The 18,766-nt window shown below is 40.7% G+C and overlaps 1 protein-coding gene across 18 annotated transcripts in view; it reads right to left on the minus strand.

Moving 5' to 3' along the window:
- Positions 1 to 18,766, minus strand: part of MAP4 (microtubule associated protein 4) — a 169,696-nt gene that overhangs the window by 100,683 nt on the left and 50,247 nt on the right. For all 18 annotated transcript variants that reach the window (XM_033864843.2, XM_073811106.1, XM_033864849.2 and 15 more), the window contains one exon: positions 8,783 to 9,024. In XM_033864843.2, the coding sequence (XP_033720734.1) occupies positions 8,783 to 9,005 (223 nt within the window). In that variant the 5' untranslated portion in view covers positions 9,006 to 9,024. Of the gene's footprint in view, positions 1 to 8,782; positions 9,025 to 18,766 lie in introns of those variants that run through there.

Here is an 18,766-nt window from a genome sequence, read left to right on the forward strand (position 1 = left end):
GAAATAGCTGTCTAGGAAAGCGGAAGATTTTATAAATTCATATGAATTAGTAGCAGAGTCCTCAAGTACATGCTCTTTATGCAAATAAGACTCTCATTTACATTTCCTGAACATAATGTTTATAGGTCTAATAATTCTGCCTTTTGATCTAAATAAGTGAACCTTTAGTTTTGAAAAATAGTTATCTATGAGACATTAAATCAATCAGAAAGCATGCATTCATGAAGATGGTAAGGGTTCACAGAAAGAACATGGGGTTTAAAAATCATAAGATCTGGGTTCAGGTTGTGGTTCTGTCACTATAAACTAATGATCAAATGCAATTTCCTTGTGCTCCCTAAGCCTGAATAGCCTCACCTGAAAGACGGGATAATATCTACTTCCCATGGTCACCAAGAGGACTAAACACAATAACACTGGAGGCAGCACCGTGGCAACTGCACAGTGTTAAGTACATGTTAACTATTATTATTCTCATTGTTGTTTAACTGTAGATTGAGCAACTATATTGACCTACCTAGAAAACAATTATAGACTGTTGACTGTAGACTGATCACTAAACTACAGAGTAACCTCAAGAGAACACTGAAATTAATTTACTTTTGCCTTATATAAAACTCATTTAGGGCTTCCCTGGTGGCGCAGTGGTTGAGAGTCCTCCTGCTGATGCAGGGGACGCGGGTTCGTGCCCCGGTCCGGGAAGATCCCACATGCCGCAGAGCGGCTGGGCCCGTGAGCCATGGCCACTGAGCCTGCGCGTCCGGAGCCTGCGCTCCGCAACGGGAGAGGCCACAGCAGTGAGAGGCCCACATACCAAAAAAAAAAAAAAAAAAAAAAACTCATTTAAATGACATTACCAGACTAGGCAATAACTACAAGACTAAGAAATAAGCAATTTACCAGAATAAAATAAAAGCAACACAAGGAGATTAGAAGAAAATAAAAGGGAGACGGAGATTCTACCATACACATAACACCTAACGATCTCAAAATCTAAGCTCAGAAGAGAAGAATAAAAACATTACAACATAAAAACAATTAGGTTTTAGAGTATGAAAAAGCTTTGCATACTTCTCTGGAGATAAGGCTTGGGCTCTAATCATGGGAAATGATTAGACGTACCCTACTGGACATACCCAGTAGGGTACGTCCTCATTCGAAAGGTGCTATACTGTCTTCTTTCTGATATCCCAGAGGACAGACTCCCATTTCATGAAGTGAAAACTTTCTCAGCTAAATACATACAGCACTGAAAACAACACAAGTTTTTTAAACTAATCACATGCTCCGAGATATAAGGATATTGAAATTTACTTTGTTTTCTTAATCTCTTCTCCTGCGATCTCTTCTCTTTCTCAGCAGTGGGATTTCAGAGTCCCACTGATGGCAAATCAATTTGGCAGAGAAGGGAAGTAGGAAGAAGGTGAGAGGGCATGTGTGCTGTGAAGAAGAGACACAGCGAGTGCGCTTTGGGCAAAATGGGGAGGATTCAGCATTGTCTCAATGCATGGCCTCCTTCTTGTGTAAAAGTCAGGCCTGTGCCAACATCGCCCTCTGGTGGCCAATGAAGGTAGTTACAAAACTCCACAACAGAAAGCCCCAGTCAGTTGAACAAGGAAAAGTTCTGTAGTATCTAGTTATCATCCTTCCCAGGACATACTTAGGCCCTTTCTCCAGGATCAAAGTTTCTCAGTCATGGACCTGCATCCAAGTCACTTGCAAGGGCTTGTTTAAAAAACAGATTGCTGGGACTTCCCTGGTGGCTCAGTGGTTAAGAATCCACCTGCCAACGCAGGGGACGCCCGTTCGAGCCCTGGTCCAGGAAGATCCCACATGCCGCAGAGCAACTAAGCCCAAGCACCATAACTAGGGAGCCTGCGCTCTAGAGCCCGCGCGCCACAACTACTGAGCCCACGTGCCACAACTACTGAAGCCCACATGCCTAGAGCCCGAGCTCCGCAACAAGAGAAGTCACCGCGATGAGAAGCCTGCGCACAGCAACCAAGAGTAGTCCCCTGCTCTCCCCAATTAGAGAAAGCCAGTATGCAGCAATGAAGAACCAACGCAGTCATAAATAAATAAATAAATAAATATAAATTAAAAAAAAAAAGCCAATTGTTGAGTCCTATCCCCAGCGTTTGCCTAAGAATTGCATTTTGAACAAGGTCCCAAGTGATACCGCTGGTCCAAGAACCACACTTCAAGAACCACTGTCCTAAGATTAAAACATTCTATAGAAATAAATTCTTAGCCTCAAAAACCTCCTGGAATGTTGGGGAGTAAGTATCCTCTCAATATCGTAAGTGCTCTATATAAGCACATGGAATACAGAAAAATTAAGTGGCTTACCCACAAATTTGCCAACTATTTATGTTTAAGGGTCAACAATGTATTAGATGTTCATTCAAACATCTGTGACACTGTTTTGAATGAACAAGAGTGACAGAAGTTATATTGTTACATCTAAGAGAAAGCTTCTGTCTTTTGTCTTCCTAGCCTTGAAAACAGAGCCATACAGAGCTGATAATGAACAGTACTGGGAAGATAGCATTTTTGAAGGAAAAAAAAAGTAATACATATGTTCTGAAAAAGTATCTTGAGAATTGTTTCCCAAGGAGACAGGCATTTTAGAAGAAGTTGAAAAACAGTTTCATTTCTAGGTATTTGGCTATTTAGGATTTTTTTTTTTTTTTTTTTTTGCGGTACGTGGGTCTCTCACTGTTATGGCCTCTCCCGTTGCGGAGCACAGGACCCGGATGCGCAGGCTCAGCAGCCATGGCACACGGGCCCAGGCGCTCTGCGGCATGTGGGATCTTCCCGGACCGGGGCACAAACCCGCGTCCCCTGCATCAGCAGGCGGACTCTCAACCACTGCGCCACCAGGGAAGCCCTATTTAGGTATTTTATGGTGGCAATGCTATGGAAAAATACGTGTACACTCACAACTAAATGGGGGTAAAATGGGAAAGGGTATAGTACAGAAAAGGTAACCCTAGCACCCACACTGTGAACTTGAAATACCATAGTTTCTTGGAGAAATCATTTTTTCCAGGCTTGGGGCAAGAACTATACCTTGGGGGGAAAAAAGCAACATTTCCTACTTTGTGCTAAGTGCCATAAAGGCAGTCTCACTTTCCTTCCCCCTCATTTTAAAGCTAGGGCAATTACAGTAGGTGTATAATAATTAAAAGAAATAAAAACACCATTGCCCAGAGAGTTCCATTATGTGTAACCCACTTAACTAACCTTTCTGTATCTAGATGCAGGAAGCTGGTTGATAAATTTCCAGTAGTTGGCCTAAGTTAGCCTGTTGTAAAATCATATTAAGAGCACCAGTGATGGGGCTTCCCTGGTGGCGCAGTGGTTAAGAAGTTTAATTACAGGTTATTCAAATATTAAAAATATCAGCAGGAAAAATTTAATAATTTTTATAAGCAAAACAGTTGCTTAAAAATTCTCCTCCTCTTGGGTCAAGTTCATGGTACACAGATCAAATCACCCAAGATGAACCACAAGAAAATCTACTGCTACCATCTCATTATCCTCACCCACCTAAGCTGAGTCCCAGGTGGTAGGAGTCACGCACAGCTAAAGGAAGATTTTAAATGAAAAGGAGCAAGCTTCCTCCACCTATGACTGATGAGGGTAAGTTAATGCGGATGGGAAGAGTATCTTAGTCATGACTCAAGTTATTAAAATATTTACTTTGTACCATTTTCTTTCTTCCAACTAAAGTGTTCCTTTTAGGTTAATCAAAGGACAAATAACTCCACTGACCGTTACGGATTAAAAGAGAACAGACATTTCCATTTTCCATTAACGAATCCCGTTTTTTTCTTGGAGTAAATATTTATACGGATATAATTTGATTTTAAACTCTCAATAATATTTCTCCTGATCATTTGTGGTTACCCTTCCACCCCCCAAATAAAGCACATATAAAAGAAGCAGGAGTTCCTCTTCCACTCAGGCTACAGAAAGCCAAAAGAAATGTCACTCCCACCCTATCAACAACAAAAAACCCAGATCAACTACAAAATCGAACTCAACTACAACAACTCAACTACAAAAACGAACTCACCAGAGAGCTGAGGTTTTAGGGCAACCAAGTAGTGTGGAATCCAAAGAAAGACGTTCCCCTCAAGCAGATATGGGAGGTAAGCAATGGTTCTCCTGTGTCTTACCTGCCATGCAAGCAGGTGGGAAGAATTCAACTAAAGAGTTTAACGATTTGCTAAAGGCTAAGTGAAGGCTAGCATGAGAGTAAAGGGCCCCTGGGATCCACAGACACAAAAGCAGTTCATACCCACTTGCAGGTTAGAAAGACTGGAGGCAGCGGGGTGGGGCGGGGGGGACCAGAGAGCTGCTCTAGGTGGTGCAGACCTGGAAAAAGCTGCCACTAAAAGCAACGGCAAGAAGCCCTGGGCCCTAGGACTCCTCTCTCCTATGCAAACAGAAGCTTTAAGCTGCTGGGGGAGGAGTATCAAACCCTGTCAGCCCCAGGGCCCGGGTGAAGACCCACTGCAGCTGGGGAAGAAGTTAACAAGAAAACCCCCTTACCCTAGGGGAGGAGCCAGAAAGAATCCTAGCCCAGGATCCTATGCCAATACCTTTAGAAAACGCCATCCGTGTAAGAGGGATAATATGATTGAGAAAAAGACTCAACCACAAGACGCATGCACACAGGCTTGAGCCTAAACCAAGGCCAAAAAACAAAAATAAAAAAACTCCTGCCCACTACCAGGCTATCCCTCTTCTGATAAGGGAGGGGAGAGCATGGAGAGAAATCCTCCTGAGGCACAGGTGCACAGCAGGGCCAAAAGCTGGGAGTGGAACAAGAACTTTGAGAAAAGAACTTTTTTTTTTTTTGCGGTACGCAGGCCTCTCACTGTTGTGGCCTCTCCCGTTGCGGAGAACAGGCTCCGGACGCGCAGGCTCAGTGGCCACGGCTCACGGGCCCAGCCGCTCCGTGGCATGTGGGATCTTCCCGGACCGGGGCACAAACCCGTGTCCCCTGCATCAGCAGGCGGACTCTCAACCACTGCGCCAACCAAGGAAGCCCAGAAAAGAACTTTTGAGAAAAGCTTTCCAGCACCTCAGTCCCTACTCTACGCACCAGAAATGGAAGAATTTGAAGCCAGTAGTGCACTGAAGACCATCATAGCAACAACAAAGCCCAACCCTAGCTCAGCCCTGGCCTAAACTGACTCAACCCTTTGAAAGTATTAATTAACTAGTAAAAGAAGAGAGTTGCCCATTGTTGGGTTGTACCCCGCAGGCCTACAAGGTCTGTGCTTGCCCAGCTCTAAAACCGAAGAAAGAACCCAGAGTCAGCAACACAGACATCAACGGTGTAATGGATGGGGGAACCTTACACAGCTGAAGCAAGGTCCTGGAGAGACACCCCACCGTGTGCGGCAGACAGCAGGCAGGACATGGTGGCAGTCTTCACTGCCGGCCGGGGCGAGGGCGGGGGGCGGATTACCAGTTATAAGAGAATTATGTCAGGTGGGTTCATTAGTTACCAGGGAAACCAGCAGAGAGGCACGCCCCTCATTACCCCTTCGATAAAAACAATCAACAGCTGGAGCAGGGGCAAGAGTGTAGGAAGGTCCGGCACTTGAGTAGGGTACAGGTGAAGCAGGCACTGGTCGAGAAGGGAATGTACAGAGAGCAAAAGAACAGCCATCTTGAGTGGCCTGACCATACACTCATTTCCAGGCATAAATATTTTATTTCAGTCTCTACTGTTTTACATGTGAGGTCCAGCATTCACTCAAAAATTAAGATACACATAAAAAGTACCAGAAAAAAACAGTAAAGAGACAAAATAATCGGACTGAGAGATGACCCAGATGTTCAAATTACCGGACAGACATTTAAAATAATTATGATTAATGTGTTAAAGTCTATAGTGGAAGAGATAGAAATATGCATTAACAGATGGATAATTTCAGCAGAGAGATGGAAACTCTAAAAGTCAAACAGAAATGCTAGAAGTTAAAAACAGTAAAGATATTAAAGATAAAGAATGCCACTGAGTGCTCATCATTAGACTCAATGCAACCAGGAAAAAAATCAGGGAATTTGAAGATAGATGAAAAGAAAGTACCCAAAATGAAACATAGAGCATCTAAGGACTGTGGGACAATACTCAAAAATCTAACAAAAATGTAACTCGAATCCCAGAAGAAGAGAGAAAGAAAGAGGCAAAGCACAGATCAAGCTCAGAGAAGCCAAGAAGGACAAATAACAAAATATTACCTAAACACAACACATTCAAACTGAACAAAATATCACCTAAACAACACATTCAAACTGCTAAAAACCCAAGATAAAGATAGCCTGGAAGGTGGGGGTGGGGGTGGGGGTGGGGGGAGAACAATGATCAAGATTGTAACAGATTTCTCATAGGAAACTATGCAAGTAGGACAACTAATTTTCCTTTAAATTACTGAAAGAAAAAAGTAACACAGAATAGGACACCTAGCAAAAAGTACCTTCCAAAACTTAAGGTTTGTTTTTCAAATAAAACAAAGCTGAGAGAATTCACTGCTAAGCATGTTTGTACTATAAGAGAAGAAGTGTTACAAGCTTTTCAGGCAGAAGGACTATGGTGCTAGACAGAAATTTGGGTCTATACAAAGAAATGAAGAATGCCCCAAATGGTATTTGAAAATGGTATTTGAAAATGGTATTTGAAAATTACTCTAATTAAAAATTAGAGTAAAGGTATATTTTTCCCATATTTTTATTCATTCTAAAAGATAATTGACAAGCTAAAGCAAAAATAGTAACAAGGTAGGTAACTAACATAAGTCAAATTATGTGTATGACAATAACACAAAAAATGACAGAGGAATTGGACATTTACTATTTTGCATGGAATTTTACACTATACATGAAATGGTAGAATATTACTGGAAGGCAAACTGGAAGAAATTAACATACACAGTAAACTCTAGGTCAAATATAAAACAATTTTTAAAAGAAATATATATAATAAGCCAATGTTGGAGTTAAAACAGTATTTTAAAAAATATTCAGGGACTTCCCTGGCAGCTCAGTGATTAGGAATGTGCCTGCCAATGCAGGGGACATGGGTTCGAGCCCTGGTCCGGGAAGATACCACGTGCCGCAGAGCAACTAAGCCCGTGCGCCACAACTACTGAGCCTGAGCTCTAGAGCCCGCGAGCCACAACTATTGAGCCCGCATGCTGCAGCTATTGAAGCCCGCGTGCCTAGAGTCCGTGCTCTGCAACAAGAGAAGCCAGCATAATGAGAAGCCCGCGCACTGCAACAAAGAGTAGCCCCTGCTCACCGCAACTAGAGAAAGCCCGTGCACCGCAACAAACACCCAACACAGACAAAAATAAAATAAATAAGTAAATTTTTTTTAAAAAAGCCTATTTTAGGTGGTTGCCAGAGGTGGGGGGTGGGCAAATGGGTGAAAGGAGTCAAAATAAATAAAATTAAAAAGTTATAAAATAAATAAGTCCTGAGGATACAATGTATGGCATGGTGTCTATAGTTAATAACACTGTACTATATTTGAAAGTTGCTAAGAGAGTAGATATTAGAAATTCTCATCACAAGAGGAAAAAATTTCATAACTATATATGGTGATAGATGTTAACTAGACTTGTGGTCATCATTTCACAATAAAAACAAATATTGAATCATTATGTTGTATACCTGAAACTAATGTTTTATGTCAATTATATCTCAATTTTTAAAAAATGCTTATTTTAGAAAAGAAATGTTTCAAATCAATGATCTAAGCTGCCACCTTAAAAAACTAGAAAAAGAGCAAATCAACTAAAAGTAAGCAGAAGGAAGGAAATATTAAAAGTTATAAGCAGGAATTGAAAACAGAGAGGACATGACAAGAGATCCTACAGACATTAAAATAATAAGGTAATATTATAATTTTATCTCCATTAATTCAATGACTTAAAGGAAACAGACCAATTCCTTGAAAGATACAAAACACCAAAGCTCACTTGAAAAGATAGAAAACTTGATAGAAAACAGTTCTGTATCTCTTAAACGAATTGAATTCCTAGTTAAAAACTTGACAGAGAAAACTCCAGATCCAGATGACTTCACTGACAGTCTGTCAAACATTAAAGAAAAAAACATCAATTCGACACAAACTGTTCTAGAAAACAGAATAGGAGGGAACACTTCCCAACTCATTCTATGATGTCAGCATGACCTCAGTTCTAAAACCTGACAAAGGTCTCACAAGAAAACAACAGACCAATATCCCACATGCACATAGATGCAAAAATCCTCAATCAAATGTTAGCAAATCTGACCAGCAATATATAAAGACAGCAAATCTCTTTGAAAGGGTTTAACCCATTTTTTAATCCTGACCTAGGATTACACTCAAAGACAGGTGGCATCTAACTCTGTTCCAAATTGTCTTGGTATAAATACAGAATTTAAAGTATCTAACTTTACAAAGCTACTTTCAAAGAAAAGGCACAGCAGACAGTTTAATTTAGGAAATTAAGAGGCAAATTATATAGCCGTTGAGACATTACAGAAGGAACTTTAGGGTTAAGAGTAATCTACAGCTTCAAGAACACATACTCTACTGAAGGGTAATGAACCTACCTCCTTGGTTTCCAAGAAATTTAGATAAAGAGAAAGTTACTAGCCTATACTACAAAACTCAGTTCAGTTTCCTCAAAGGTTTCTAAGATTATGACCCAAAGCGTAATCCCTTATCTACTTTCTGAACCTATCTATCCAGTCTGGCTTAATTACTTACCTTCAGCCTGGCTAGTGTCTGAGCATGGTTTCTTCTTTGACTCCGAATTCCCGGTTTTCTCATCAACATCCAGTAGAGGAATATAGTCTGTTTTTCCAACAGTTTCTCCCACAACATCATCAAAGGCCTCTGCCTCCAGTGTGGCAATAAAGTCCCGTTTTATCTCTTCCTCAATTTCTGGAGGTGGCTCTGTTAATGCATCTGCAAGACTGAGGTCTGCCATTCTGCACCACTGCAACTGCCTGGTTAAGGGGGAAAAAAATGTTTCATACGATGAGAACTGCAAAGGGAAAAACATTCCTAGAAACTCTTGTCATCATCTTAAACAAAAAAGGAATTAAAATCTAAAATTTTAGAGCTAAAAGAGACTCTCCCATTTTATAGATTAGAAAATCACAGCTCTGTAACAGATAGTCTTACCCAAGGTAAACACTTTTTCTTTCATCTCTGGGAGGTAAATAGAGCAAGTGCCATTTTGCCCTTTTCATTAATAAGAAAAATGAAGTGCAAAAAAAACCCTCAATTTATCCAAGGTTACAGCCAGTAAGATTCAAATCAGGTCTTTTGATTTCAAGTCTTAAAACCCTTTCAACTATTCCATTTATCTTAATTTCCAAATCATGTCACAGAATAATTCTTAAAAATATATACAAAAGGAGGTCAGATTAGGTTATATTCCCATTTTTAAAAAAAAACGGCTAATTATTATCAGGCAAATGAAGTCACTTTTATTTACCAGGGATTAGGAATATGGACTTTATCTTGTAGGGGTAAGCAGTGCTTCATGAATCACTTGGACATGGCTCTGTCAACCGAACTACTCTTACTAGTTTCCTGCTGGCATGAAAATTACAGACAACGTTCCCTGAATTACCTAGGGGAGGCAGTCCCTCTCTGTGGTCATGTACATTAGCATCTTTGCAGAACACCAGGCTTTCCATTTTTAAACATAACCTGAAATTAAAAAGTATATGGGGGACTTCCCTGGTGGCGCAGTGGTTAAGAATCTGCCTGCCAATGCAGGCGACGCGGGTTCGAGCCCTGGTCCGGGAAGATCCCACATGCCGCGGAGCAACTAAGCCCGTGCGCCACAACTACTGAGCCTGTGCTCTAGAGCCCGCACGCCTAGAGCCTGTGCTCCGCGACAAAAGAAGCCACCACAATGAGAAGCCCGCCCACCACAACGAAGAGTAGCCCCCACTCGCCACAACCAGAGAAGAGCACGCGCGCAGCAATGAAGACCTAATGCACCCAAAAATAAAATAAAGAAAATAAAAATAAATAAAGAACTTTGTAAAGGCCTGACATATGTCAAAGGGTTCCATAAAGAGGAACTGCTTTTCCCTTTTCTATCTATAATAGCTATTATTACTAGTTAGCCTTTGAAAGCTGTTATGAACAAAAAACAATAAAGAATGTCTATAATTAAGCAGTTTCATTGTCAAAGAGAACTTGTAAGGAACACCTGTACCACCTTTAACAACATACAATAGGAGCCCAACAGATTTATTTGTCCTAGAAATATGTAATTATGACACTTACTTCATGCAATCTTCTCAGACTTTTCCTAATTTAGGACACTGATGAAAATACAGACAAAACCAGCAATACATTTTAAACCTCATTTATCTGAGTACGGATTCTCAAAGGGCAACTTTTTATTCACTGTAATCTTTCCCCTCCTCCCCGCCTCCCAACCTCCCAAACCATTTTCTGGGCTGACATGTGGTTCATGGAATATGAACAGCAGCTTAAATTCAGTCTAAGAGGGTAAAATTGATAGAAAATTAGACAGCTGGAAGTGGGAAGGTCACTTGGCTCCCAGTACATGCATCCAACCACCCAGCATCTGCATCTCAAACCAGTTTAGCTATTCTTTTCATGTCATCACATATAAATAGAAGTATGATTTAAGCGCGCGCACACACACACACACACACACACACACACACACACACACAAACACAATCTACTTATGGAAAATGACCCTGTAAAAGCAATACTAGCTAGTGGAAGTGAAAATACTGGCTTTTAGCCAAAAAGCTCCAGTTTTCAATAAATTAAAGAGAAGACTACTCAATTTTATAGTTATTCTATTCTAAAATATGTGTAAGTATAATAAATTCCTTAGGTGCTCTACAGATCTGTTAAGCTGGTTCTGCAAGTGATCCAGAATTGATCTTAATAACTTCATGACTGAATGTCATCCCACACTTAACAGCATCATTTAAGGTCACAATATTTATTCATGCCTTAAAATGTTTAGTTATGTATTTTATGGACAAATGGATCTGACACAGTGTTCTTCTCAAATCTGGATATACAGGAAAATTCAAAAACATACCCTTGTGAATGAGAAGCATCTACTTAAAAAAATTCTCTCATTGACTATTTATGCTTTTCCTCCTCTATTTGTATAGATAATAGAGAAAATTAACTGAGTTTGAATTTTTTTAATTTAAGTACAGTTGATTTGCAACGTTTCAGGTGTACAGCAAAGTGATTCAGTTATATACATATTCTTTTTCAGATTCTTTTCCGTTATAGGTTATTACAAGATATTGAATATAGTTCCCTGTTCTGTTAACTTTAAATGAATTTGTTGATAGGAGGCAAGAAACGAAAGCTGGTTAAAGAACTTTCCATGCTTCACTAGTTCAGTCTGATTCTCACTATGGCTTTGAGTGAGTCACCTTCCGGGGCTGAGTTCCCTAGGCTGTAAAATGAGAGTGGTATGTTAAACGATTCTTGAGGTTGACTATTCTATAAGCTACTTATAATTCAGTTTCATCACTTAAATTAGAAATAAACAAACTTCATATAGATTCTCTGTGTGACTATTATTTTATACATCAAGTACTCTCAATTATAACTGGGTTCAGGTTTATTAAAAGGTAAAAAGGGGCTTCCCTGGTGGCGCAGTGGTTGAGAGTCCGCCTGCCGACGCAGGGGACGTGGGTTCGTGCCCCGGTCCGAGAAGATCCCACGTGCCGCGCAGCGGCTGGGCCCGTGAGCCATGGCCACTGAGCCCGCGTGTCCGGAGCCTGTGCTCCGCAACGGGAGAGGCCCCAACAGTGAGAGGCCCGCGTACCGCAAAAAAAAAAAAAAAAAAAAAAAAAAAAAAGCAAGCTAAAAAGCCTTCAGGCAAAGGGAGACTAAAAACCAACTACCCAGTGCACAGTGCCTGCTTGAGCAAATCTGACTGGAGCTTAAGAAACTCCACCCAGTTCTGGCTAACAGCAAAGGAGACTTGACACCACTCTACAAGAAAATAAGCCCCATATTATTTAACCAGGCACCAAGAGCATACCGTTTTCAAGCATAGCACTCTGGACATCTGATCCTTCATTCTGACTTCATGCCTGATGTGAAACTATCTGGTGAGAACGTTTTGAAAATACCTAGGTAAACCAAGGCAAGAGGAAATGACAGGACATGATGATGAAGCACAGAAGAGAATTTTGGCCTCTTGACTATTCTTTTACTATTAATAGCTATGTGCTCATAAAGAGTAAATAAGAATACATAATGAGATCACAAGTGCCTTCTCTGTTGTATGGTTTTCTTCAGATCACAAACTCTGGAATTAATTACTGAACTAAAAATATTTTCTAGGGCTTCCCTGGTGGTGCAGTGGTTGAGAGTCCACCTGCCGATGCAGGGGACACGGGTTCGTGCCCCGGTCCGGGAAGATCTCACATGCCGCAGAGCGGCTGGGCTCGATAAGCCATGGCCGCTGAGCTTGTGCGTCCAGAGCCTGCACGTGTACCGCAAAAAAAAAATTTTTAATTAAAAAAATAAAGAAAAAATATTTTCTAGGTCTATACAGATTAAATAGTGTTCATATCTAACTTAAATGCACAGAAGTATGGGCAAGTTTTCAAGTTCCCAGAAGTCCTTGTGAAAATTTTAGGTCAGTCATATCTATAGTCACTCAGTTGGGATCTGTGCTCATTCTGGCTGATGAGAAATTAGCATTCTAGTTTGCAAATGGCCTGTTGTTGCCTCTGTCCTCCCTTACTAACCTCCCCCCATCCCCGCCCCTGACCAAAGGTGCTGCTTTGAAACTAAACTGGAGGAAGAAAACTCATGAAAAGGAAGAACAGAAGCCTAATTCCCACCAACATACTCACACTTTTCATAACCACTGTAATATTTTCATTTCACTCAGTCACATTAGCCAAACTTCTACCAAGATTCAAACTTCTACCAAGATTCATTCAATGCAGCAGCCAGCATTCTCTTTTAAAGTACAGAATCCTATTTCACGATTTAAAGGGGGGTAATAAGGGGACATACACCCCTTGAAGGACCATCATTCCACCTTATGTGACTTTAGTTAGCAAGTAGCTTTCCTCCTAACCCCGGAGATAAATTCCATTGAAAGTGTCTGAGTTTCTGGTTTTAGGATAAAAAGGAAGAACATAATTTAGCAACATGGAATATTTCAGGGAACAAAGCAGACCTGGATAAGGTACCAAAGTAGGGAGAAGGTACGTGGGCCCACAGACCCTAGGAGGTAAGAGAAAGGGAGGTGACAATGCCATGGGCAAGCTCAACACCTTTCAAAACACTGCCTGTCAGTTTTAGAAAAAAGAAAGAAACTTTCTTCTCAGTAATTGGGACTAGTTTAGAACCAAAATTATCATTTATAACATTGTTTATCTAAGGAAAATGTATTCTGAGTTCTAAATAACCAATTTAAAAAAGAAACATTTAATAATAATTCTTAAAGGTAGGAGACTGTTCATAATACTCACTTAAATTGTACCCATGATGGATATTCTGTTCTGTTTGGGGGGGTGGGGGTGGGGTAGAGGGGTGAGTTATGGACAAGACACAGAACTGTAAAGATACATGGGCTAATATTTTCTTCTACACTTTTTTTTCCATGACGGAGAATTCTGAAGCCAGCACTAAGCTGCTATCCCAGGACAGTGCTGTGGCCAAAAATGTAGGGCTTATTCCTCAAGCTTGGAAGAAACCCAGCATCCCAGACAGTCCCAGAGACCATTTATAATCTGACATGCTTAAAGGTATAGTCTGCATCATAAAGATTTCACATTCAACATGAGACTTTTTTAGTTTGCCTAGCAAGCTTTCAGTGACTAAGTGGGGACTTTATTCCTCAGATTTGTTTTAATGAATTTCTTTCAGAGGCCTATTACATATCAAGCTGAACCTTATCTGTCTGGAGGCTGTGTTCTGTTTTTAATTTATTTAACTAGAAAACCTTGATTTATACTTTCAGTTGAAACAGTATTTCATTCAAAGTAAAACCAAATATTTATTAAGGACCTCTAGGGGTCCTTATACAGCTCACAGGCACTTACGATCCCTGAAGCTAAGCTAAATTTCTCCTGCTCCTCCCCAGAACCAGACTGGAAACAGCAACAGACAGCTCAGCAACATCTTGACTGTCCTGAGCAATAAACTCCAAACCCCCTGTGGAATATATTAACTTTCCACCCCCAGGTGCCTCCCTACCCACTACAAGGACAACAGCTGTACTATGACCAAATGATGGAATTTCCAGGCTCAGCGGGGTTCTGTTCATCACCACCATTTGTCCTGCTCATCACAGGATTAGCAACAGGAGAGAGCCCTTGATTACTAGAATAGCTGAGGCCATCAACCAGTGACATTCCTATATGAAAGAACACACTGATGCACATTACTTCCATGTAGTCCCCAAAACAAAGTGTTCCTTTTCCCACTGCTAGTTTAGGAAGCCCTGTCCTGTAAGTATAAAACACTGCACACACATGCACACACATATTCACATACCTAAGACCTTGCAGCACAAGGCTTAAAGCCTAGCTTACTTACTTACAGGGACTATCCAGGCAGCTTAGATTCGGTCCTGACTGAATGCATTTTGGATCTCTAAACAAGCACCTGCCACATTTCTATCCAAGTGAATTTGAATCTATTTCCCCAAGAAGAAGAATCTACACTAGATACCTCCCACTGTTAGCCATGTGATACAGATGGCATGATGTCTGCTGAAGTCCAGTTATATGTGCCAAAACAAGAGATGACAATGACACAGCACTTACATTTCTGTTATAACTGTCCTCAAGACCAAATCTTCAATTTTATCTCAATTTTTTTAAAAGAAGAGCGAACCTTAAGATGATTCTCAATACCTAATGCCCCCAAATTTTGAAAAAAGAGAAAGTATTTTTTAATACTTTCATCCCAGTTAGTCTAACCTCAGTCTAACAGACAAAAAAACATTCAGAGTTTGCTTACTCTTATCCATAAATTATTTCTAAACACTTAAGATCTCTAAAGGCTTTTTAAAAAACACCAGTTCAAATAATCTAGGATCCAATTCCCTCACTTTAACAGATGACAAAAAAAGAATCAGAGAAAATGAATTACTTATAAATGAAACCGGGATTGAGGATCAGACTAAGAGGAGACCCAGAGAACACCAGACACAGATGCAGGGTGTGACAAAACTGGCAAAATCTTGGAATTTTACAGTCTTTGCTTTAACCTGACACAATGGTATCACTATACTTCAAAATCAATATTTTTGCTCTACCTTTTCTTCTTAAAGGCAGTTGGGAAGATTCCTAATATCAGGAAAACATACCAGTTGATTTAAAAGGACCCCAATGCCTATTTAAAAACAAAACAAAACTCCTTAGTGTGATATCAAGGCCACACAATCCTAGAAGACCCAGTCCTACCACCTACTACAACCATCAGCAGTTTTCTACTTGGGGCTCTCTATATTTTAGTCACATGGGACCAGCTGCCATTTTACAAGCAGACCATTGACTTTATCACTGTATACTCTTGCTCATATTGCTCTCCACACTTCAAATTCTCTTTACTTTCTCCTTGTTAGTCTTGAAATCGAGATCCACATCCTATCACCTTTTCTCTGATTCCTTTTTAGAATCTGTTCTCCCAGTATCATTCAGAACTAATACATCATCTATACTTCTATCGTAACAAACAGTACAGTCTGATCTATACTGTAGTGAGCTGTATATACTAGCAACTCCTGTAACCTACTAGGTCCCAAAGGGGAAAGACCATGTCTAAGTGATGTGTATATCTTCTCTTAGTGGATTACTTTATACAGAAGATGGGCCAAAACAGCAAAAGCCGACAAAACGAAGGGGATAACTAAACAGACAGTTCTAAAATGGTAAATGGAAGTTCATAAAAACCATGTCTAATCTGAAATTAATCAGAGATGCCAAAGCTACAAAAAGTCAGAACTGGAAAAAGAATCAACAGTGACTTCCCTGGTGGCACAGTGGTTAAGAATCCGCCTGCTAAAGCAGGGGACACGTGTTCGAGCCCTGGTCCAGGAAGATCCCACATGCCGCAGAGCAACTAAGCCTGTGCACCACAACTACTGAGCCTGTACTCTAGAACCTGTGAGCCACCACTACTGAGCCCGCGTGCCGCAACTACTGAAGCCCACATGCCTAGAGCCCGTGCTCCGCAACAAGAGAAGCCACTGCAATGAGAAGCACATGCACCACAAGGAAGAGTAGCCCCCGCTGGCTGCAACTAGAGAAAGCCCACGTGCAGCAACGAAGACCCAACGCAGCCAAAAATAAATAAATAAAAATAAATTATTTTTTTAAAAAAAAAAACCTCAAAGAAAAAGAAGAATAAACAGATTAAAGGTGGAAGGTCATCAGTAATTAAGAATATTCACCTCATTTCTCCTACTTTCTAAACATGGCCCGTGCCAGAGCAATCATGAAAAAAAAGCCAACAGGGAGTAACCAGACGAGCCAGCTCTCCATGCTGGTCATCTTATCATTATTAGGCAGGGCAACAAAAATAGCTCTCTGCTTTTAGAAAAGCACAACAACATGATGCAATGTGACAAAAACAAATCGTTTTTTGTTCAAGAGATCAGCTACCACCATCATGTTACTATCACTTTTATAATTATTGCAATGTTAAATCTCTATAGTATCAGCTCACATGTCTCTGTCAAGGAGTAACAAATATATTATAGAATTTTAAGCTACTTAGCCTGGGGAAATTGGATGAAGTAATCACACTTGATCAGCTCTTAGCTTTTGAGAACTATTTTATTTAAGAAAAACCTCTTGGGACTTCCCTGGTGGCGCAGTGGTTAAGAATCCGCCTGCCAATGCAGAGGGCACGGGTTCAATTCAGGCCCTGGTCCAGGAAGATCCCACATGCAGAGGAGCAACTAAGCCCGTGTGCCACAACTACTGAGCCTGTGCTATAGAGCCCGCGGGCCACAACTACTGAGCCCACGTGCCACAGCTACCGTAGCTCACAAGCTCTAGGGCCTGTGTGCCGCAACAAGAGAAGCCACCGCAATAAGAAGCCCACGAACCACAACAAGAGTAGCCCCCGCTAGCCAGAACTAGAGAAAGCCCGCGCGCAGCAACAAAGACCCAACGTAGCCAAAAATAAATTTAAAAAAAAAAAAAGAAAGAAAGAAAGAAAAACAAAACCTCTCCATCAAGTGAAGTTTCTCTCTGAAGTTCAGAGCCACAGTATGCCACACTTTATTGTAGAAAATGTCAGTGAAAGTGAGGGGAAATGGAAGATAGAACTAAGAGTAGATAGGGATTTGTGATACTTCTGATACTTCTGTAATTATTTATCTACAACGTATGTCTCTTTCAGAGCCCGCCTTGGACTCTGAGTTCTGAGATGCAAAAGACAGCATCTTTTTCACCTTTTATCCTAGGCATCTAGTATAATAAAGGGCCACCTCATAGGCACTCATTAAACGCACAGGCATTCTACTGGTTGTGCTTTGTTCTATATCACGACACCAGCCTTTTCTTGCTGGGGTCGACATTTGCCCAGCTAAAGGAGCCTGCTGGCTCTTCCTTCCACTGTTGGTCCAAGGCACGGAATCAGCATTGGGGCACAGTAGCTCAGCTCTTCTGAGCAGCAAAGAAGATGGCATAAACTCTATGGGAGTACTTAGTAGGCACTTTATAGAACAACCTTAGTGATGTCTTACCTTTAACATAAAAGTACCTTACAGATGTGTTCAAAAAGAGGGGGAAAAAAGCCTGAAAGTAAAAAATAAAAAAAATACTTTTAAGTGAAAACTGAGCAAGCAAAGTAAAAAGTCAAAGGAATCTTTCAAGTTATTATTTACCATAACTTTGAACATTTTACCTGAAATAGAGGAAAAGATCTGAGTTAAAAGTGAAAAGCCACTGGAACAGAATCAATCAGAGACAGAGTTGAGCAATTTCAGTTTTTAAGAGTTAATTCTGAAGGACACCCACAATTGAGAGCTACTGAATTAAGCAATAATCTACCTAATACACTAAAGATAAAGTTCATCAAAATGAAACATAAAACAGGATTTGTAAAACTTAACACTAGAAAGAGATAAAGTTCTCCCTTGTTGGGAGGATAGGTGCTTTAGATCCAGTTTACTAGAAGCAGAGCCTGAAATGGGATTTTTATAGAAGTGGTTTATAGAGGGAGTGCCTTCAGGAGAAAGATGTAGAAGGAAGGGAGCCAGCACTGGTTTCAGCCAAGTCCCCCTCTCTGCCTCTTCCCTGGGAAGCTGTAGAGCACAACAGCAGCACTGAGTCAGTGCCACCATGAGGGAAGGGGGCCAGGTTTCTGTAACCCTCGTCAAGGCACTCATTGGCTGAGAGACACACTGGCTGGTTAAGGGGATCCAGACAGGGTACCAGTAGCATCTACTGCAGAACATTCAACTGTGTAACAAAAAGGCATACCAGATTGGTGTACATAAATATCAAGCAAAATCAACTCTAAGCAAAAAATCATTAGTAGAAATAAAATGACAAAAAGTTTAATTCACTGAGTTATCAATATTAAATATCAAACTTGTACATACCTAACAACACAGATGTGTAAAAATACATAAAACTGATAGTAATGAGGAGAAATAGATGAATCCTCCTTCATAGGGGGATATTGTAACACACCTCTCCCAGCAACTGACACATCAAGTAGACAAAAATCAGC

The sequence above is a fragment of the Tursiops truncatus genome, chromosome 10 (assembly GCF_011762595.2).
Source record: "Tursiops truncatus isolate mTurTru1 chromosome 10, mTurTru1.mat.Y, whole genome shotgun sequence".
Classification (NCBI taxonomy): domain Eukaryota; kingdom Metazoa; phylum Chordata; class Mammalia; order Artiodactyla; family Delphinidae; genus Tursiops; species Tursiops truncatus.